General features: G+C 41.0%; 1 protein-coding gene across 1 annotated transcript in view; it reads right to left on the bottom strand.

Annotated features, from left to right (window-relative positions):
• ksr2 (kinase suppressor of ras 2) overlaps nt 1-9,710 on the bottom strand; it is a 273,796-nt gene extending 264,086 nt beyond the window's left edge. Inside the window, 1 exon segment of the mRNA XM_060907435.1 lies at nt 9,534-9,710. Coding sequence (XP_060763418.1) covers nt 9,534-9,710 — 177 coding nt within the window.
• Between the last annotated feature and the right edge of the window lie 13,952 nt (nt 9,711-23,662).

Here is a 23,662-nt window from a genome sequence, read left to right as displayed (position 1 = left end):
ATGAGATTACAGTTCTGATTTTCTGAGGTAAATTAGCGGCTAGTCGATGAGATTACAGTTCTGATTTTCTGAGGTAAATTAGCGGCTAGTTGATGAGATTACAGTTCTGATTTTCTGAGGTAAATTAGCGGCTAGTCGATGAGATTACAGTTCTGATTTTCTGAGGTAAATTAGCGGCTAGTCGATGAGATTACAGTTCTGATTTTCTGAGGTAAATTGAGGTAAATTAGCGGTTAGTCGATGAGATTACAGCTCTGATTTTCTGAGGTAAATTAGCGGCGAGTTGATGAGATTACAGTTCTGATTTTCTGAGGTAAATTGAGGTAAATTAGTGGCTAGTCGATGAGCTTACAGCTCTGATTTTCTGAGGTAAATTAGCGGCGAGTTGATGAGATTACAGTTCTGATTTTCTGAGGTAAATTAGCGGTTAGTCGATGAGATTACAGCTCTGATTTTCTGAGGTAATTTAGTGGCTAGTCGATGAGATTACAGTTCTGATTTTCTGAGGTAAATTAGCGGCTAGTCGATGAGATTACAGTTCTGATTTTCTGAGGTAAATTAGCGGCTAGTCGATGAGATTACAGTTCTGATTTTCTGAGGTAAATTAGCGGCTGGTCGATGAGATTACAGTTCTGATTTTCTGAGGTAAATTAGTGGCTAGTTGATGAGATTACAGCTCTGATTTTCTGAGGTAAATTAGCGGCTAGTTCATGAGCTTACAGCTCTGATTTTCTGAGGTAAATTAGTGGCTAGTTGATGAGCTTACAGTTCTGATATTCTGAGGTAAATTAGTGGCTAGTTGATGAGCTTACAGCTCTGATTTTCTGAGGTAAATTAGCGGCTCGTTGATGAGCTTACAGTTCTGATTTTCTGAGGTAAATTAGCGGCTAGTCGATGAGATTACAGTTCTGATTTTCTGAGGTAAATTAGTGGCTGGTTGATGAGATTACCGTTCTGATTTTCTGAGGTAAATTAGCGGCTAGTCGATGAGATTACCGTTCTGATTTTCTGAGGTAAATTAGCGGTTAGTCGATGAGATTACAGTTCTGATTTTCTGAGGTAAATTAGCGGCTCGTTGATGAGCTTACAGCTCTGATTTTCTGAGGTAAATTAGCGGCTAGTCAATGAGATTACAGCTCTGATTTTCTGAGGTAAATTAGCGGCTCGTTGATGAGCTTACAGCTCTGATTTTCTGAGGTAAATTAGCGGCTAGTCGATGAGCTTACAGCTCTGATTTTCTGAGGTAAATTAGTGGCTAGTCGATGAGATTACAGTTCTGATTTTCTGAGGTAAATTAGCGGCTCGTTGATGAGCTTACAGCTCTGATTTTCTGAGGTAAATTAGCGGCTAGTCGATGAGATTACAGCTCTGATTTTCTGAGGTAAATTAGTGGCTAGTCGATGAGATTACAGTTCTGATTTTCTGAGGTAAATTAGCGGCTAGTTGATGAGTTTACAGCTCTGATTTTCTGAAGTAAATTAGTGGCTAGTCGATGAGATTACAGTTCTGATTTTCTGAGGTAAATTAGCGGCTCGTTGATGAGCTTACAGCTCTGATTTTCTGAGGTAAATTAGCGGCTAGTCGATGAGATTACAGCTCTGATTTTCTGAGGTAAATTAGTGGCTAGTCGATGAGATTACAGTTCTGATTTTCTGAGGTAAATTAGCGGCTAGTTGATGAGCTTACAGCTCTGATTTTCTGAGGTAAATTAGCGGCTAGTCGATGAGATTACAGCTCTGATTTTCTGAGGTAAATTAGTGGCTAGTTGATGAGATTACAGCTCTGATTTTCTGAGGTAAATTAGCGGCTAGTTGATGAGCTTACAGCTCTGATTTTCTGAGGTAAATTAGCGGCTAGTTGATGAGCTTACAGCTCTGATTTTCTGAGGTAAATTAGCGGCTAGTCGATGAGATTACAGCTCTGATTTTCTGAGGTAAATTAGTGGCTAGTCGATGAGATTACAGTTCTGATTTTCTGAGGTAAATTAGCGGCTAGTTGATGAGTTTACAGCTCTGATTTTCTGAGGTAAATTAGCGGCTAGTCGATGAGATTACAGCTCTGATTTTCTGAGGTAAATTAGTGGCTAGTTGATGAGATTACAGCTCTGATTTTCTGAGGTAAATTAGCGGCTAGTCGATGAGATTACAGCTCTGATTTTCTGAGGTAAATTAGCGGCTAGTCGATGAGATTACAGCTCTGATTTTCTGAGGTAAATTAGCGGCTAGTCGATGAGATTACAGCTCTGATTTTCTGAGGTAAATTAGTGGCTAGTTGATGAGATTACAGCTCTGATTTTCTGAGGTAAATTAGTGGCTAGTTGATGAGATTACAGCTCTGATTTTCTGAGGTAAATTAGCGGCTAGTCGATGAGCTTACAGTTCTGATATTCTGAGGTAAATTAGTGGCTAGTTGATGAGTTTACAGCTCTGATTTTCTGAGGTAAATTAGTGGCTAGCTGATGAACTTACAGCTCTGATTTTCTGAGGTAAATTAGCAGTTAGTCGATGAGATTACAGCTCTGATTTTCTGAGGTAATTTAGCGGCTAGTCGATGAGATTACAGTTCTGATTTTCTGAGGTAAATTAGCGGCTAGTCGATGAGATTACAGTTCTGATTTTCTGAGGTAAATTAGCGGCTAGTCGATGAGATTACAGTTCTGATTTTCTGAGGTAAATTAGTGGCTGGTCGATGAGATTACAGTTCTGATTTTCTGAGGTAAATTAGTGGCTAGTCGATGAGATTACAGTTCTGATTTTCTGAGGTAAATTAGCGGCTAGTCGATGAGATTACAGTTCTGATTTTCTGAGGTAAATTAGTGGCTAGTTGATGAGATTACAGCTCTGATTTTCTGAGGTAAATTAGCGGCTAGTTCATGAGCTTACAGCTCTGATTTTCTGAGGTAAATTAGTGGCTAGTTGATGAGCTTACAGTTCTGATATTCTGAGGTAAATTAGTGGCTAGTTGATGAGCTTACAGCTCTGATTTTCTGAGGTAAATTAGCGGCGAGTTGATGAGATTACAGTTCTGATTTTCTGAGGTAAATTAGCGGTTAGTCGATGAGATTACAGCTCTGATTTTCTGAGGTAATTTAGTGGCTAGTCGATGAGATTACAGTTCTGATTTTCTGAGGTAAATTAGCGGCTAGTCGATGAGATTACAGTTCTGATTTTCTGAGGTAAATTAGCGGCTAGTCGATGAGATTACAGTTCTGATTTTCTGAGATAAATTAGCGGCTAGTCGATGAGATTACAGTTCTGATTTTCTGAGGTAAATTAGCGGCTAGTCGATGAGATTACAGCTCTGATTTTCTGAGGTAAATTAGCGGTTAGTCGATGAGATTACAGTTCTGATTTTCTGAGGTAAATTAGCGGCTAGTCGATGAGATTACAGTTCTGATTTTCTGAGGTAAATTAGCGGCTAGTTGATGAGATTACAGTTCTGATTTTCTGAGGTAAATTAGCGGCTAGTCGATGAGATTACAGTTCTGATTTTCTGAGGTAAATTAGCGGCTAGTCGATGAGATTACAGTTCTGATTTTCTGAGGTTAATTGAGGTAAATTAGCGGTTAGTCAATGAGATTACAGCTCTGATTTTCTGAGGTAAATTAGCGGCGAGTTGATGAGATTACAGTTCTGATTTTCTGAGGTAAATTGAGGTAAATTAGTGGCTAGTCGATGAGCTTACAGCTCTGATTTTCTGAGGTAAATTAGCGGCGAGTTGATGAGATTACAGTTCTGATTTTCTGAGGTAAATTAGCGGTTAGTCGATGAGATTACAGCTCTGATTTTCTGAGGTAATTTAGTGGCTAGTCGATGAGATTACAGTTCTGATTTTCTGAGGTAAATTAGCGGCTAGTCAATGAGATTACAGTTCTGATTTTCTGAGGTAAATTAGCGGCTAGTCGATGAGATTACAGTTCTGATTTTCTGAGGTAAATTAGCGGCTGGTCGATGAGATTACAGTTCTGATTTTCTGAGGTAAATTAGCGGCTGGTCGATGAGTTTACAGTTCTAATTTTCTGAGGTAAATTAGCAGCTGGTCGATGAGATTACAGTTCTGATTTTCTGAGGTAAATTAGCGGCTAGTCGATGAGATTACAGCTCTGATTTTCTGAGGTAAATTAGTGGCTAGTCGATGAGATTACAGTTCTGATTTTCTGAGGTAAATTAGCGGCTAGTCGATGAGATTACAGTTCTGATTTTCTGAGGTAAATTAGCGGCTAGTCGATGAGATTACAGTTCTGATTTTCTGAGGTAAATTAGCGGCTAGTCGATGAGATTACAGTTCTGATTTTCTGAGGTAAATTAGTGGCTGGTCGATGAGATTACAGTTCTGATTTTCTGAGGTAAATTAGCGGCTGGTCGATGAGTTTACAATTCTGATTTTCTGAGGTAAATTAGCGGCTAGTCGATGAGATTACAGTTCTGATTTTCTGAGGTAAATTAGCGGCTAGTCGATGAGATTACAGCTCTGATTTTCTGAGGTAAATTAGTGGCTAGTTGATGAGATTACAGTTCTGATTTTCTGAGATAAATTAGCGGCTAGTTGATGAGCTCACAGTTCTGATTTTCTGAGGTAAATTAGCAGCTGGTCGATGAGATTACAGTTCTGATTTTCTGAGGTAAATTAGCGGCTAGTCGATGAGATTACAGCTCTGATTTTCTGAGGTAAATTAGTGGCTAGTCGATGAGATTACAGTTCTGATTTTCTGAGGTAAATTAGCGGCTAGTCGATGAGATTACAGTTCTGATTTTCTGAGGTAAATTAGCGGCTAGTCGATGAGATTACAGTTCTGATTTTCTGAGGTAAATTAGCGGCTAGTCGATGAGATTACAGTTCTGATTTTCTGAGGTAAATTAGTGGCTGGTCGATGAGATTACAGTTCTGATTTTCTGAGGTAAATTAGCGGCTGGTCGATGAGTTTACAATTCTGATTTTCTGAGGTAAATTAGCGGCTAGTCGATGAGATTACAGTTCTGATTTTCTGAGGTAAATTAGCGGCTAGTCGATGAGATTACAGCTCTGATTTTCTGAGGTAAATTAGTGGCTAGTTGATGAGATTACAGTTCTGATTTTCTGAGATAAATTAGCGGCTAGTTGATGAGCTCACAGTTCTGATTTTCTGAGGTAAATTAGCGGCTAGTTGATGAGCTTACAGTTCTGATTTTCCGAGGTAAATTAGTGGCTGGTCGATGAGATTACAGCTCTGATTTTCTGAGGTAAATTAGTGGCTAGTTGATGAGATTACAGCTCTGATTTTCCGAGGTAAATTAGTGGCTAGTCGATGAGATTACAGCTCTGATTTTCTGAGGTAAATTAGTGGCTAGTTGATGAGATTACAGTTCTGATTTTCTGAGATAAATTAGCGGCTAGTTGATGAGCTCACAGTTCTGATTTTCTGAGGTAAATTAGCGGCTAGTTGATGAGCTTACAGTTCTGATTTTCCGAGGTAAATTAGTGGCTGGTCGATGAGTTTACAGTTCTGATTTTCTGAGGTAAATTAGCGGCTAGTCGATGAGATTACCGTTCTGATTTTCTAAGGTAAATTAGCGGCTAGTTGATGAGATTACAGTTCTGATTTTCTGAGGTAAATTAGTGGCTAGTTGATGAGATAACAGTTCTGATTTTCTGAGGTAAATTAGCGGCTAGTCGATGAGATTACAGCTCTGATTTTCTGAGGTAAATTAGTGGCTGGTTGATGAGATTACAGTTCTGATTTTCTGAGGTAAATTAGCGGCTGGTCGATGAGATTACAGTTCTGATTTTCTGAGGTAAATTAGTGGCTGGCCGATGAGTTTACAGCTCTGATTTTCTGAGGTAAATTAGTGGCTGGTCGATGAGATTACAGTTCTGATTTTCTGAGGTAAATTAGCGGCTAGTTGATGAGCTTACAGTTCTGATTTTCTGAGGTAAATTAGTGGCTAGTCGATGAGCTTACAGCTCTGATTTTCTGAGGTAAATTAGTGGCTAGTTGATGAGCTTACAGCTCTGATTTTCTGAGGTAAATTAGTGTCTAGTCGATGAGCTTACAGTTCTGATTTTCTGAGGTAAATTAGTGGCTGGTCGATGAGTTTACAGTTCTGATTTTCTGAGGTAAATTAGCGGCTAGTCGATGAGATTACCGTTCTGATTTTCTAAAGTAAATTAGTGGCTAGTTGATGAGATTACAGTTCTGATTTTCTGAGGTAAATTAGCGGCTAGTTGATGAGCTCACAGTTCTGATTTTCTGAAGTAAATTAGTGGCTAGTTGATGAGATTACAGTTCTTATTTTCTGAGGTAAATTAGCGGCTAGTTGATGAGCTTACAGCTCTGATTTTCTGAGTTAAATTAGTGGCTAATTGATGAGCTTACAGTTCTGATTTTCTGAGGTAAATTAGTGACTAGTTGATGAGCTTACAGTTCTGATTTTCTGAGGTAAATAAGTGGCTAGTTGATGAGCTTACAGCTCTGATTTTCTGAGGTAAATTAGTGGCTAGTCGATGAGCTTACAGTTCTGATTTTCTGAGGTAAATTAGTGGCTAGTTGATGAGCTTACAGTTCTGATTTTCTGAGGTAAATAAGTGGCTAGTTGATGAGCTTACAGCTCTGATTTTCTGAGGTAAATAAGTGGCTAGTTGATGAGCTTACAGTTCTGATTTTCTGAGGTAAATTAGTGGCTAGTTGATGAGCTTACAGTTCTAATTTTCTGAGGTAAATAAGTGGCTAGTTGATGAGCTTACAGTTCTGATTTTATGAGTTAAATTAGTGGCTAGTTGATGAGCTTACAGCTCTGATTTTCTGAGGTAAATTAGTGGCTGGTCGATGAGTTTACAGCTCTGATTTTCTGAGGTAAATTAGTGGCTGGTCGATGAGATTACAGTTCTGATTTTCTGAGGTAAATTAGCGGCTAGTCGATGAGCTTACAGTTCTGATTTTCTGAGTTAAATTAGTGGCTAGTTGATGAGCTTACAGCTCTGATTTTCTGAGGTAAATTAACGGCTAGTCGATGAGATTACAGCTCTGATTTTCTGAGGCAAATTAGCACCTGGTTGATGAGATTACAGCTCTCATTTTCTGAGGTAAATTAGCGACTAGTTGATGAGATTACAGATTTTCTGAGGTAAATTAGTGGCTAGTCGATGAGAATACAGCTCTGATTTTCTGAGGTAAATTAGCGGCTAGTTGATGAGATTACAGCTCTGATTTTCTGAGGTAAATTAGCGGCTAGTTGATGAGATTACAGCTCCGATTTTCTGAGGTAAATTAGCGGCTAGTTTGTGAGATTACAGCTCTAATTTTCTGAGGTAAATTAGCGGCTAGTTGATGAGATTACAGCTCTGATTTTCTGAGGTAAATTAGCAGCTAGTTGAGATTACAGCTCTGATTTTCTGAGGTAAATTAGCAGCTAGTTGAGATTACAGCTCGGATTTTCTGAGGTAAATTAGCGGCTGGTTGATGAAACAATGACCGAACATTTTATATGGACTGACAGTGAGGTGAACTTACTTCTTTGGGTTACAAATGAACATAAAACACAAAAATCTCTAGAAAACATTGATTGGGATTCCTGTGTGAGTAAATGTCCGGATGTACAACAATGATATACCTCTCAGAAGATTAGCAAATTTGACAGACAGACATAAGTTAACTGTAAATCTGAGAACGAATGAAATTTGACTTGACTATTTGATGGTAATCTAAAATTCTGAAAGATAATTTGTGTCAATATATCTGATGAAACATCAAAGACATATTTGGTGAGACATTTGTTCGATGTCCAAATTATACTTTTTTAGTTTTGTGCTTCAGCTACAAGACTAATAATATTAAAGTATAGGAAGAGTGTTAGTGCCAGTTAGCATCTTGGATAATTATCACACACCAAAATGCTAGTTAAGTAATTTCATAAATGTTGTATATTCCAATCATTTTAATGTTGTCAAAAATCAGAATGTAGCCTTTTCTTTCTTGCTTCTGCTTGTTGATAATGAAATGGAAAAAGCTAGTGGCTAGCTAGTATCTGGAGTAAGAAGTGTTTGGCTAATACATACTAAGTTGCTAGCAGGTTACTACTAGTTCTGAGTTCAAGCCTTACACCATTAGTAGCCTAATGGTCAAACGGTCATTTTTTGGGTGCTGTTAAGAAATATTTTGGGGTGTCAACAATGTAAGAACCAACTAAAAGTGATGCAGGTACGTTTTTAAGCCAACCAACTTGTAAACTACGGGTTTCTTCCACAACTACAAAGTGACGTGAAACCAACATCAACATGGCTGCTCACAGCATCACCATCAAAACATAGCGTTTTATGAGTTACGCTGCATATACAAGTATTTGCTTTAAGTGTATCAATATTAGACAGATATTTGCTAATTAAATCTAAAACATTAATGAGACAGTTCGCTGTTTGAACAGGAAAATACAGTACGCATCACTCATCACAGTTTCCTGGCTAGCTTGACGCTAACAAATGATCTCCCTGTGGGGTTTTTTTTCACTTCATATGTCAAATTCACCAGAATTGATAATAATAAGATTCAAACGTGCGAATTAGCATTTACGAGGTGAATCAAATGCAGCATAACACATGCTAGTTTCCCCGAGTCATGTCAAAATTATGCTAGCTAATACGAACAGCTAATTCGCAAGTGTTTTCATGCTACAGTAAGCTGATTAACACATCACTGGGCCATATTTTCCGAGATTAAAATACATTGAGTACAAAGTAGGACATATTCTCCTAACTCTTCGTTCTTACATTTAAAACAATACGGTTATTGTGAGTAACTAAAGTGAGGACGTTCTCACTCAGGGCCCCAAAATGGACAAAAAAACATATGCAAAGATAAAGTTGAGTGTACTGTACTGTATATAACTGTACAAAGTATAGTGTGGACATAATAAACAGCTCTGAAGATGTCAGCATGTGCAACATTATGAGTGGTGTATCATACAGTGTGGCAGAATTAACACAACAACAAAACAAACAAACAAAAAAACAAAAACACCTCCCCTCACTGTGGGGCATCCCTGCTTCCAGTCAATGCCAGAGGGAGTCCCTTGTTTTTCCTCGCCTTGCCTTCTCTTGCTTACATTTCGGAGCTTAACATGACGCAATTAGCCATTAAACCCCTCAGTTTGCAAATGGAAGTTTCCATAAACAACAAACAAACAAACAAATGCAAGATGGTTATCAACACAAGGCCTTTATCGGTGTCCATGTTAGCAAGTGAGGAAACTGAAGCACATCTCTCTCTCTCTCTCACTCTCTCTCTCTCTCTTTTTTTTGCACCACCTGCAGAATGCGCCTCACTGCAGCTTCTTCATTTATTACCCACACACACACACACACACACACACACACAGATGCAATAAATGCTATAAAGCAAAATGGACATTGCGTCCAGTGGTGATAAAGAGAAGGGGAGAAGGGGAGAAGGTAGGAACCTGAATGGATGCTGAATCTACATGATGGGGGATGAGTGAAGGGATAAGTGGATGTGATGATGATGATGATGATGATGATGATGATGATGATAGACGGCCTGTTACCTCGAGCGTACGGATTTCTTTTTGTGTCAGGTCGTTGGATGTGGCACATTTGGTCCTGAGCCCCTCCAGGCTGGAGATGCTGATGTCGATCATGTTCTGCACCAGCTCGCACTGCTGCAGGGCTTTCTGCAAACTCAGGTGAGCCTCCTCGCTTTTCGTCATCTTTTCCTCATCCATCATGTTGCTGTTGTTTGTTTATTGTTTTTGTTGTTGTTGATGATGATGATGAGGAGGAGGAGGAGGAGGAAGAGGAGGATGCTGATGATAGAGCAGGGATACTTTCAGTCTAAGCGGCAATAGAAGAAAAACGCCTAAAAAATCAGGTAAATGGAAATTTTAATAAGTAAATAAATTTTAAAAAAAAAACATGCACAGCGACGGAGCGCGCGCTATAAATCAATAAATGTAAAAATAAAAATAAATAAAAATAAATAAACAGAGCAGGCTCTACGTGTAAGGCGATTCCATCATGGTTGTCCGTTTCGGGTCTCCTGACGCCGTTTGCATGATCATCAGCCTACCATAATAACACTAGAAATAAGAGTGGGGGTTGGAGAGGAGGAGAGAGGAGAGGAGAGGAGAGGAGAGGTGTGTGGGGGGGGATCAGATCCTCAGTGCGGTGTCATCAGCATCAGCGACCGTCACCATCCATCGTGCGCTCCGAGGCATTTCCATCTCTCTCTATAATAATAATAATAATAATAATAATAATAAGGAATAGATTGAAGGCGCTGGTGCTGGTTCTGCTGTTGGTTCTGGTGCTGCCTCTCTAAGCGCGGTGTGTGTGTTTTGGTGTGTTCTGGATGCAGGTATTCCTCCCCCTCGACTGTAGCATCCCGGCGGCGCTCCCCCACCGCACCAACATGCTGCCCCGTCAATCAAATCCCCAGCATCCACCAGCGACGGCAACAGCGCGCGCGCGACAGAGAGAGAGAGAGAGAGAGAGATGACCGCACCGAGTTCCCGCGAGAACACCAGCACATCTCGCGAGAGCCACATCAAAGGCGGTGAGCTCACTGTTTGAACTCAAACAACCTCTTCAGCCCATTTTCTAAACGCATAAACAGCTATAAGAGGCTCATAGTCTGGATTTCCTCTCATAGTCTTGAGCATACATCTCTAAACACATTAATGCTGTTAATTACAACTTGAGAGGAGGATGTTGGCCAAGTTGTCATCCTTAATGGCGAACACCTCCTATCTACTACAGCACTGGACAGCTCCTTGACTGACCGGCTCCTCCATCTGCGGTGTGTTAAGGAGAGATACAGTACACTACCGTTCAAAAGTTTGGGGTCTCTTTGAAATGTCCTTATTTTTGAAAGAAAAGCACTGTTCTTTTCAATGAAGATCACTTTAAACTAATCAGAAATACACTCTATACATTGCTAATGTGGCGGCACGGTGGTGTAGTGGTTAGCGCTGTCGCCTCACAGCAAAAAGGTCCGGGTTCGAGCCCCGTGGCCGGCGAGGGCCTTTCTGTGTGGAGTTTGCATGTTCTCCCCGTGTCCGCGTGGGTTTCCTCCGGGTGCTCCGGTTTCCCCCACAGTCCAAAGACATGCAGGTTAGGTTAACTGGTGACTCTAAATTGACCGTAGGTGTGAATGTGAGTGTGAATGGTTGTCTGTGTCTATGTGTCAGCCCTGTGATGACCTGGCGACTTGTCCAGGGTGTACACCGCCTTTCGCCCGTAGTCAGCTGGGATAGGCTCCAGCTTGCCTGCGACCCTGTAGAACAGGATAAAGCGGCTAGAGATAATGAGATGAGATGAGAGACATTGCTAATGTGGTAAATGACTATTCTAGCTGCAAATGTCTGTTTTTTGGTGCAATATCTACATAGGTGTATAGAGGCCCATTTCCAGCAACTACGGTATCACTCCAGTGTTCTAATGGTACAATGTGTTTGCTCATTGCCTCAGAAGGCTAATGGATGATTAGAAAACCCTTGTACAATCATGTTAGCACAGCTGAAAACAGTTGAGCTCTTTAGAGAAGCTATAAAACTGACCTTCCTTTGAGCAGATTGAGTTTCTGGAGCATCACATTTGTGGGGTCGATTAAATGCTCAAAATGGCCAGAAAAATGTCTTGACTATATTTTCTATTCATTTTACAACTTATGGTGGTAAATAAAGGTGTGACTTTTCATGGAAAACACAAAATTGTCTGGGTGACCCCAAACTTTTGAACGGTAGTGTATAGCAGCTCCTTCCTCCCTACTGCTGTGAGACTGTACGGTACAACCGGCACCTCACCTCACCAAGCACAGCACCAGTCACTCCTCACAATACTGTCCACATCACTTCTACATCCATAGAGACCCCTCTGAACGTATACCAGGGGCCTAGCAGGGAGGGGAGGGGGTGTCCTGGGGTGCCCGTGACCCCTCCTTTGTCGGACCATACATTTTTTTCAATAGCCGCATAAGAATATTAAAAAAGCACCCACTGTAATTTTTCTAACTTTTTTTTAACTAGATTGTCACCTCAGCCTCATTAGGGTTTCTATAACCTTGTATGGACTTCCTGTGGTTTGGGCGCGAAAACCCAGTTCTGTGCAAGTGCAACACGATCGCACTAGAAAGCATGGTCAAGCTGCCAGTGTAGCTGCAGTCTTTTTAGTTGCAAATTACAAGTATTTCCTCTTGTGTTAATAATTCGCCATGTCAAAACAAGCGCAACTTTCCTCCTTCTTTCGACGTGAAGCAATTTATTATCTCTTTTTTCCATCAAAGTTGCATTTTGTGGCTTCGAAGCTAAGTTTTAGTGCGGCGTTTCTAGAACACAACATCAAGAAATCATGGAAGAATACACTATGGCAGAGCGATCGACATTGACAAGATCATTGACATCTTTGCCATTCGTCATCCGCGATGCCTTTTACTTAGAAACATTTTGGCCGATGAGCAGTAAGACAACAAGAATAGAGAGATCTGCTTCAGTTGACTAGGGTAAGATGTCGAGCCGCTATCCATACACTGCCGGATAAAGCTGATTTGGCTTAATCATTGTCCGACATCTCAACAGCTCGCAACATGAGATGAAAGAATGACACAAAGACTGCGTTATTTTCTCAAATTTATTCAATGTATTTTTTCATTTACAAACCTGCGGGTATGTACTCAGGCTGCCAGTCAGTGTGTGACCCCCTCTTTGAAAAATCCTAGCTACGGCCCTGTTGAGCATACATCTCTAAACACATTAATGCTGTTAATTACAACTTGAGAGGAGGATGTTGGCCAAGTTGTCATCCTTAATGGCAAACACCTCCTATCTACTACAGCACTGGGCAGCTCCTTGACTGACCGGCTCCTCCATCTGCAGTGTGTTAAGGAGAGATATAGCAGCTCCTTCCTCCCTACTGCTGTGAGACTGTACAATCAGCACCTCACCTCACCAAGCACAGCACCAGTCACTCCTCACAATACTGTCCACGTCACTTCTACATCCATAGAGACCCCTCTGAACGTATACCAGGGGCCGGAGGAGAGGGGGGGGTCCTGGGGCGCCCGTGACCCCTCCTTTGTCGGACCATACATTTTTTTCAATAGCCGCATAAGAATATTAAAAAAGCACCCACTGTAATTTTTCTAACTTATTTTTTTTAACTAGATTGTCACCTCAGCCTCATTAGGGTTTCTATAACCTTGTATGGACTTCCTGTGGTTTGGGCGTGAAAACCCAGTGTGTGCGGGAGAGGTGGATGTAAGTGCAGATATGTTAAATAATACACAGTGCGATATGAGCATAAACACACAACAGGCAAACAGCAGGCAAAGTCGTAATCAAGGAGGTCAATCGAGGCACGGACAGAATATCAGAGACAAAACTATACAAGATCAAGGGACGAGAAACAGGAGTCGAAAAACCAGGAGGTCAACAAGAACAGGGAGAGGAAACAAGGCTCAGTAAGGCACACTAGATGCGGCGTAATACTTCGCGTCATCCTTGCATGGGCGCAGTCCTTAAATAGCCCAAACATAGTTCATTGATTAAAGACAGGTGTTTTTTGTTAACGGCGCGTGTGCCAGAGCTCGTTAGGCGTGCACGCAGAGGCGCATCTTCAGGTACATGGGCCAAGGTGTGCAAGACTGACACAGTTCTGCGCAAGCGCAACACGATCGCACTAGAAAGCATGTTCAAGCTGCCAGTGTCGCTGCAGTCTTTTTAGTTGCAAATTACGAGTATTTCCTCGTGTTAATAATTCGCCATGTCAAAACAAGCGAAACTTTCCTCCTTCTTTCAACGTGAAGAGAGGTGAGCAATTTATTATATATTTTTTTCCATCAAAGTTGCATTTTGTGGCTTCGAAACTAAGTTTTAGTGCCGTTTCTAGAACACAACATCAAGAAAACGTGGAAAAAACGGCAATAATGGAAGAGCTGGTTTCTAAGCTACCTAAAACTAGCAATGGTAATTATTTTTTGTTACATAATGCACTCAGGCTGCCAGTCAGTGTGTGACCCCCCCCCCCCTTTGAAAAATCCTAGCTACGCCCCTATATACTGTGTGCACTGACTATCAGCATCAGTACTTTACAGCGAACTGCTAGCTACACATGGTTAAAATGGATCTTGTGCAATATACCTAATTACTTGTGCAATACTACCTGGGTAATACTGGTAATAATACCTGTGCAATACTTGCACGTGCAATTCCACCTTCGTAATACACTTATGTTAACTATATATCTGCAAACCTGTTAATTTATGCAAATGTCTTAATTTTTTATCTCTAAATTTTGTAGTTTATTTCTTTTATATATATATCCTTTTTGTGTACTTAGTACTTTTGCACGACTCCTTCACTGCCTTATCTTTTTCTCTTTATATATTTTGCTGCTGTAACAATGCAAATTTCCCCTTGTGGGATAATAAAAGGCTATCTTATCTTATCTTATCTTATCTTATCTTATCTTATCTTATCTTATCTTATCTTATCTTATCTTATCTTATTATAAGGTTTGATAGTACATAGTAGGCTAAGAGAAAAACTACTTATTAACTAAGTGCAAGGTCTTTACGGGAAAATATCAAACCAAGGTCTGATATTTAAATATTATTCCATCCACATTCACTGGATATGAGCAATCGCACGCTCTGATTGGATACTCTACTACTAGGATATCAGTTCATATACCATGAGTAGAAAAAGATAAAATGGCAGAGCATGTTGCTGAATCAACTGAGGATGAAATAAAAACTCTACTCGAAAACAAAACCCTAAAAAATACAAAAATAAAAGGCAACAAAATATGGACTCAAAGTATCTGATGAACATTTAAGAATGTATCTTTTAAATTTTTCGAGAAGGATAGTTTGCACTTTAGCGGGCGCAATTCCGCCATATTGTTTACATTTGAGCAAATTTAAGAGGGGGTTCAAGGGCAACAGCCCCCATATTATGAATAATAAATAAAGAAAAGCTTATCTTGTTCTATTATATGTCGAAGTCATCAAAAATGGTGTCTGTCTGTGCTTTGGGATTGGTTGTTTGAGGTTTAGGGTTAGCGTGACTTTTCACGTATTTTAGCATCCGCTAAAGTGCAGTAATCCCTTCAAGAATTATTATTATTATAGCATTTTTCACAAATTGCTCCTGTCATTTCGTCGGTTTGTTTACATTCTAAGCGGAAATGATTTTGTCGGACGTTTTGTATAAAGTTTTTATTTATCGAATTTGCAAAAAATAAAAATAAAAATGCTCTGTTTCTCAAAATTCAGTGAATATGAATAGAATAAAACAGTTATTCCACTCAATCTTGTCGTGCATGCCTTATAGCCTACTCAGTGCTACACGCCTCGTCGGCTATCAGCTCATGTACAACTCAATTTCGTGGAATAACTGTTAAATACTGGCTGGTGTTGAGTGGTATATCAAATATATGCCATTCAGCTAGCATGATACTGAATGAGTCGAAGATGAGTAGCTGAATGGAATATATCTGATATATCACGAAAAAAGCCAGTCAATATTATTATTATTATTATTATTATACTGTAATACAGGGGCAGCACGGTGGTGTAGTGGTTAGCGCTGTCGCCTCACAGCAAGAAGGTCCTGGGTTCGAGCCCCGGGGCCAGCGAGGGCCTTTCTGTGGTATATTCTGTGGTATGTGTTCTCCCCGTGTCCGCGTGGGTTTCCTCCGGGTGCTCCGGTTTCCCCCACAGTCCAAAGACATGCAGGTTAGGTTAACTGGTGACTCTAAATTGACCGTAGGTGTGAATGTGAGTGTGAATGGTTGTCTGTGTCTATGTGTCAGCCCTGTGATGACCTGGCGACTTGTCCAGGGTGTACCCCGCCTTTCGCCCGTAGTCAGCTGGGATAGGCTCCAGCTTGCCTGTGACCCTGTAGAAGGATAAAGCGGCTAGAGATAATGAGATGAGATGAGATACTGTAATACATACACATTCCTTTCAGGTGTTCAACGTATCTTTCTCTTTCAAAATTCTCTCAAAATCTGTCGTATTTAATGAAGCAAACCTGGCGGCCATATTTGTTTACAAATTGTCACAGTCGCTCGCTAGCGCGGAAGTTTTACGTCTCTGACGTGTGACGTCATGTTGTCTTGACAACCATGCAATATCGTAACCCATATTCAACGCTCATTCTCCATTGGGTAGAGTGACGTCATACACATAGGATAAGCGATACGCTAACAATATTGCATGCTATCAAACCAAATGAATGAAACCCGCTAGAAGGGAGTAGAACACGTGTTTTTATTCCATCAAAAAAGTGTTCTGTATGTATAATAATTCCCTGTAAAGACCGAGCAAGCGGGGTTAATAAGGAGTTTATTGTATGGCTTTTTTATTTTTAAGATTAGAATAGCCGGTCATTACTATAGGGTCAAAATAGGTGGTGTTCGTTATTTTGTTCTTCATTAGTAACCACTTTAACTGGTAGGTTGAAGTAAATGGTTTTATTACATGGCTTTGTTGAACACTCGATTCTGATTGGTCGGTTATGTCATCACTATGTATAACAGCCCGTTGCTATGGACCACATTATTAGGTGTGTAATAAAATAAAAATTAAATCAATAAAATCATTGTTTTGTGTCAGATTATTGAGTAAGTAGCCATTTTGCATCAGGGTTCTGTCAGGGTTTATTCAGCAATATTGACTGGTTCACTGTAAATTATCCAAACCTCACTCACTCACTATCAGAAACTACTTCATCCGAGTCCTAGGTTGCATTAATAGTATTTAGCAGACGCTCCTATCAAGACATACAACATACCCAGAGCAGCCAGGTGCCTTGCTCAAGGGCACTTCAGCCTTTCCTGCTGTTCTAGGGAATCAAACCAGCAACCTTTTGGTCCCAAAGCTGCCGCTCTAAACCATTAGTCCAGGAATGAGTGATAACAGGAACTAACGTGTTTCACAGATATTCCATAAAATTAAATGTCACCATAAACTGATTTTTAAAAACACATATGTTATTATTTAATTTTAAAAATGCAATATTTGGGATAAATCCCTTCAGGATGTGCTAGTATTGGAAAATAATCAACTTTGGGGTGGGAATAGGAACTGCACTTCACTTGGGCCATATCACACTATTTCAGTCTTGATTATTTTCCCATAACTGCATGCCCTGTCATGTATTTTTCCTTCTATAAAACGCTAAGCATGTAAATGATCATAAAGTCTGACTGAAGCTGCCTGAAGCTCAGATGCAGCTTTCAGTCTTTCCGGTTCTTAGTGTGCCAAAACTTATAAAGCAATGAAAAAGTCTTTTAGAGAACAACTTGTGACTTCTTATGTAACTTTGTTTTTAACACACACACACACAAAACATTGAAAAGTGATGTTTTTGATGGTTCCAGGTGCTTAAATTGCTGTTTCAAGTCTATTTCTATTCAAGTCTTAACACTGAATACTGAATACAAACACCAGCATTTCAGAACAAAATAACCTTTTTTTTTTATTATGAATGCTGTCTGTTTTATAACAAAATTGTACTTTTTGTGTGTGAAGACCTACATACAGGGCGGCACGGTGGTGTAGTGGTTAGCGCTGTCGCCTCACAGCAAGAAGGTCCTGGGTTCGAGCCCCGGGGCCGGCAAGGGCCTTTCTGTGCGGAGTTTGCATGTTCTCCCCGTGTCCGCGTGGGTTTCCTCCGGGTGCTCCGGTTTCCCCCACAGTCCAAAGACATGCAGGTTAGGTTAACTGGTGACTCTAAATTGACCGTAGTTGTGAGTGTGAATGGTTGTCTGTGTCTATGTGTCGGCCCTGTGATGACCTGGCGACTTGTCCAGGGTGTACCCCGCCTTTTGCCGGTAGTCAGCTGGGATAGGCTCCAGCTTGCCTGCGACCCTGTAGAAGGATAAAGCGGCTAGAGATAATGAGATGAGATAAGTAAAGGTGAAAAACTAAATTGCAATCTTGTCACTTTTCTCTTGCAGCTGACACTGAAATTTTAAAACGTGGCATCGTTTTGAACCTTCAGGAAATTAAAAATCGTACATTATGTCTATTATTGGTATAATTAGCTCATGTATGCTGTGAGAAATGAAACTATGGACCACAAGGATCTTAGACTGTGGCTCATGTTGACCCAGACAACCTGCTTAGCTGCTTTCTGTTTGTACTGTATGTGTATTGGTGAAGATTTGCTCTTCATGAAAGTTGGCAGTGGAAGTTGGCAGTTCACCAGTAACCAGGACGAAGGAACACACCTGAAGACACACCTGGCACAGCTCAACCTGCCCAGCGGGCATCACACAGCTAAAACTCAGCTCCAGCATGCAGCTCCAGCAGGTGTGTAGCTTCCCACCGCCTGAACCTGGAGAGGAGATAAAGAACTGCTACCAGCGTGGGCGTACAGCTTCAGGCTTTCATAAACCCACTGAAAATTTGCCAGTGTTTAATTTACAGTACTCTGTCATTAGAAATTAAATTTAAATTAAATTATATTAAATTTAATTATATGCCTGGATCAACACAAGATTGTTAAGGCTAAAATCAAGAGAGAATTTGTCAGGACTTCTGTGAAAATGATCCTTTGGGCAGTGTTATATGTACAGTATGAGCTCACAAAACAAACTATATTACCTACAAGCTACATCACTTTAAAGATTACAGTGATGCAGTAACTGGACGTTTTCACCCATAGAATCTCCATGCTAACCAAACTAGCTGGCTAATAGTAGTCATGAACAAAATACAGCAGTTTTACTACATATTTCTACTGCTAAATAGACAAACCTGTTCAATGTCTTCACTTGTGCTTAACTGTGAAATACAAGTACTGTATGCTTACTAGCTAGCTAATGTTGCTGATGGTGGTTATATATACGGTATATATTGACAGGTTTAATTCTACTGTTAGAATTAAACAATCAATATGTGAAATCAAGATCAGTACTTGTACAAACAAAGTCCTGTGAAAAATAAAGGATTTGGCAAGAAAAACGAGGAAAAATTAAACAACACTTGAGGTTACAAAAGTACTGATGATACCCTAAGCACTCTCCGTAACGTTTAATGGACTATATTATATGGACGCGAATGTTTTACTGGGAAATACACCACTCGTATTTTTCATATGAGCTCCATCCGGGACATGGAGAACCAAAACCTTGACCTGAATCTCTATATGTCATGCGTGAGTGAATTGTTTTGATAAATTTTGGTACTTTTTGTTTGTGAATGTGTCGATATAATAAAAAGAAAATCACACGTTGGCTTGAAGATATGAAGTTTATCTTCTCGTTGAAAACTCGCATTTTTCATGCGAAATACATCGCGGATCTGAGTGACATATTTAAATAATATTGGCTGGCGTTGAGTGGTATATCAGATATATTCCATTCAGCTAGCATGATATTGAACTAGTCAAAGATGAGTAGCTGAATGGGATATATCTGATATACCACAAAAAATCCAGCCAATATTATTATTGTTATTATTATTATTATACACACACATTCCTGGGCGGCACGGTGGTGTAGTGGTTAGCGCTGTTGCCTCACAGCAAGAAGGTCCTGGGTTCGAGCCCCGGGGCTGGCGAGGGCCTTTCTGTGCGGAGTTTGCATGTTCTCCCCGTGTCGGCGTGGGTTTCCTCCGGGTGCTCCGGTTTCCCCCACAGTCCAAAGACATGCAGGTTAGGTTAACTGGTGACTCTAAATTGACCGTAGGTGTGAATGTGAGTGTGAATGGTTGTCTGTGTCTATGTGTCAGCCCTGTGATGACCTGGCGACTTGTCCAGGGTGTACCCCGCCTTTCGCCCATAGTCAGCTGGGATAGGCTCCAGCTTGCCTGCGACCCTGTAGAAGGATAAAGCGGCTAGAGATAATGAGATGAGATGAGACACACATTCCTTTTGGGTGTTCAACTTGTCTTTCTCTTTCAAAATTCTCTCAAAATCTTCCGCATTTAACGAAGCAAACCTGGTGGCAATGTTTGTTTACAAATTGTCACAGTTGTTTGCTAGTACGGAAGTTTTAGATCTCCAATACGTGACGTCATGTTGTCTTGATAACCATGCAATATCGCAAACCACTGTCTTTTCCAGTTTTTCGATGTCCATTGGTATGTTTTTCTCTTGCAAATATGCATGAAGAATATCTAATGAAGTTTTGGTAGCCTTTCAGGTGTTCAACGCATCTTTCTCTTTCCTGGTGAACAAAGAAATGCTTTTGCGCATGCGCAGCCGAAAACTTTCTCACTGATTTTTTTTAAACTGGGTTTTTTTATTCCTAAGAACAACTCACAGCCCAAGGGCTGAATTACATGTTCCATACAGCAATTATACACATATAAAAAGAGTAAAAGGTGACATTATCTCATCTCATCTCATTATCTATAGCCGCTTTATCCTGTTCTACAGGGTCGCAGGCAAGCTGGAGCCTATCCCAGCTGACTACGGGCGAAAGGTGGGGTACACCCTGGACAAGTCGCCAAGTCATCACAGGGCTGACACATAGACACAGACAACCATTCACACTCACATTCACACCTACGGTCAATTTAGAGTCACCAGTTAACCTAACCTGCATGTCTTTGGACTGTGGGGGAAACCGGAGCACCCGGAGGAAACCCACGCAGACACGGAGAGAACATGCAAACTCCGCACAGAAAGGCCCTAGCCAGCCACGGGGCTCAAACCCGGACCTTCTTGCTGTGAGGCGACAGTGCTAACCACTACACCACCGTGCCGCCAGGTGACATTATATCAAACATTTACAATATATCAACATTTACAATTGTTTAAAATAACTGCCACTTAAAAACCTTACTATTATAGTAGAAAATCCGTAGGTGAAATTTACACATTGAATTAGGTAACTACAAGTACTGTGGCAATAATCTTCAGTAAACACATACTGATAGGCAGGTCTAACTACATTAAATTATTTTAAAGTTTAACAAGGTAGGGTAGTGGGCTTTTAGCATAACGAGTGGTGCATGCTGGCAATTGGTCAAGTTTTTTGTTTTGTCTCGTGATCCTGACGCTCACCTCACCCCTTAGTCGAGGTAACCAGTGTTTGTACAGTTCAGACTTACACAACTTCTTGGCAAAGTTGAGACACAAAGTGATGCGTCGATCTTCGAGTTCTTGGAGATGTAGAGTTTCACAAGCCGCAGAGTAACTGGTAAAATTGTTGCCTAGGATGATTTTTGTTGCTCGCACTTCGATGTTTTCTATCTTCTTTCGTTGGATAGTAGTTAAACCCATGGGTAGATGAAATTGCCGTAATCGGCAGAGGAGATAAAGCCTCTGATTCCCCTTCTTGACCATTTCAGTCACATGTGCTTCCCATCTCAGGTCCGCCTGGAATGTCACTCCTAGGCACTTTGCGACATTGACAACTTCCAGCTCATGACCGTCAGTGGTGAGAGGAGGTGGTGGTGGAGGGTTGCGGGCGAAGCAGACATGCATGGCCTTACACTTGCCAGGGTTGAGTCTCATCTTGTTGTTAGTGGTCCATGTAGTAAGGTCATTAAGGTCATCTGGAAGCTTGGATGGGTCGGATATAAGCCTTGACTTGATGAGATTCAGATCATCGACAAAAGCCCATGACTGAGACCTCATGTTGTCGGCTACTGCATTGACGTGGGCGATGAAGACAATTGGACCAAGCTTTGTGCCCTGAGCTAGGCCACAGGTGAATGTTTCTATATTAGAGTATGCCCCCTTGTACCTTGTTTTTTGTCTCCGGTCAGTGTGAAAGTCGGCAATCCATGGAACTATTTCTGGTCGAACGCCTAGCTCCAGGAGGTGATTTATTGCTGCAGTATGATCGACTAAATCGAAAGCCTTACTAAAGTCCGTTAGAACCCATGTGCTGCAGGCTCCTCACCTGTCTGCCGTCTTATAAAGTTGATTGGCTAGACTGACAAGGCAGTGTGTGGTCGACCGACCTTTTAAACACCCGAATTGACTGGGTGATATGCTATTCTATATGTCCTGGAGGACCCATGAAGCAATAAAACTCTCACAGACCTTGGCAAAAAGGGACATCAGTGAAACAGGACGGAGCTGTTCGATGCTTGGTGGATGGGTCTTAGGGAGAGGTACCACGACTGCCTCTTTCCATTCCCACAGTACTTTACCTTCATGCAAGGAGGAGTTAAAAATGTTGGCAATCGGCATGCTTAACTCATAAGCAAATTCTCTCAGAAGCGTGTCATTGATTCCGTCTGGGCCAGGGGGTTTCTTTGTTTTAACTAGTAGTAGTTTCTTGTAAACCTCTCAAGGCTGGACCGAGGGAGGAACAGGAGATGGCAGAAACGTTTTTAATTTATTAATGTCCAGCGGAGGTAAAGATGTAGTAATGTCAGAAAACGTTTGGTCGATGACGTTTGCGATTTCATGCGTGCAAATATTCGCATCAGCTCCGACATGTGACGTCATGTTGTCTTGACAATCATACAATATCTTAAACCATATTCAACGCTCATTCTCCATTGAGTAGAGTGATGTAATACACATAGGATAAGCGATATGCTAACAATATCGCATGTTATCAAACCAAATGAATGAAACCCTCTAGAGGGGACTAGAACATGTTTTTATTTCATCGAAAAAGTGTCCTGTATGTATAATAATTCCCAGTATTTCACTCTGATGATGTCACTCACAGTGTTTTCCCACTGACTGGACGCATAGCAAACCGGTTCAAAATTAAAATTCTTTTGAATAACTTGCACATTTTTTTGTGGATGTTCTATATAATATAAAGAACATTACACATTGGCGTAAAGATATGAAGTTTATCTTCTCATGTTGAAAATATTCACCACTTGAAGATCTCATCATCTGTAGCCGCTTTATCCTGTTCTACAGGGTCGCAGGCAAGCTGGAGCCTATCCCAGCTGACTACGGGCGAAAGGCAGGGTACACTCTGGACAAGTTGCCAGGTCATCACAGGGCCGACACATAGACACAGACAACCATTCACACCTACGGTCAATTTAGAGTCGCCAGTTAACCTAACCTGCATGTCTTTGGACTGTGGGGGAAACCGGAGCACCCGGAGGAAACCCACGCGGACAACATGCAAACTCCACACAAAAAGGCCCTCGCCGGCCACGGGGCTCGAACCCGGACCTTCTTGCTGCGAGGCGACAGTGCTAACCACTACACCACCGTGCCGCCCCTCCACTTGAAGATAAACTTCATATCTTCGCGCAACTGTGTAATATGCTTTATTTATTGAACTTCACTTGAATATATTGGTATTTCACGATTATATTATCCCAGTTACAGCTATCTGCTAAACAAATACACAAAGTATTTAGGTGTGACAAACTGTTGCTAGTTTACTAAAAGATCATTAGTCAGCTAGTTATATGACTCAATCCAAACTTCACATCAAACCATATTCATAGGTTCTGATATTGTTCATAGACCACTTAAATAGTTTCTTAATGTGTATTAAAACACATTTACTATGCATATTTATAATTAGAGGGGCAGCACGGTGGTGTAGTGGTTAGCACTGTCGCCTCACAGCAAGAAGGTCTGGGTTCGAGCCCCGTGGCCGGCGAGGGCCTTTCTGTGCGGAGTGTGCATGTTCTCCCCGTGTCCGCGTGGGTTTCCTCCGGGTGCTCCGGTTTCCCCCACAGTCCAAAGACATGCAGGTTAGGTTAACTGGTGACTCTAAATTGACCGTA

The sequence above is a fragment of the Neoarius graeffei genome, chromosome 24 (genome assembly GCF_027579695.1).
Source record: "Neoarius graeffei isolate fNeoGra1 chromosome 24, fNeoGra1.pri, whole genome shotgun sequence".
Classification (NCBI taxonomy): domain Eukaryota; kingdom Metazoa; phylum Chordata; class Actinopteri; order Siluriformes; family Ariidae; genus Neoarius; species Neoarius graeffei.
Note: the sequence above shows the minus strand (reverse complement) of the source record. Positions and strands in the feature narration are given on the sequence as shown.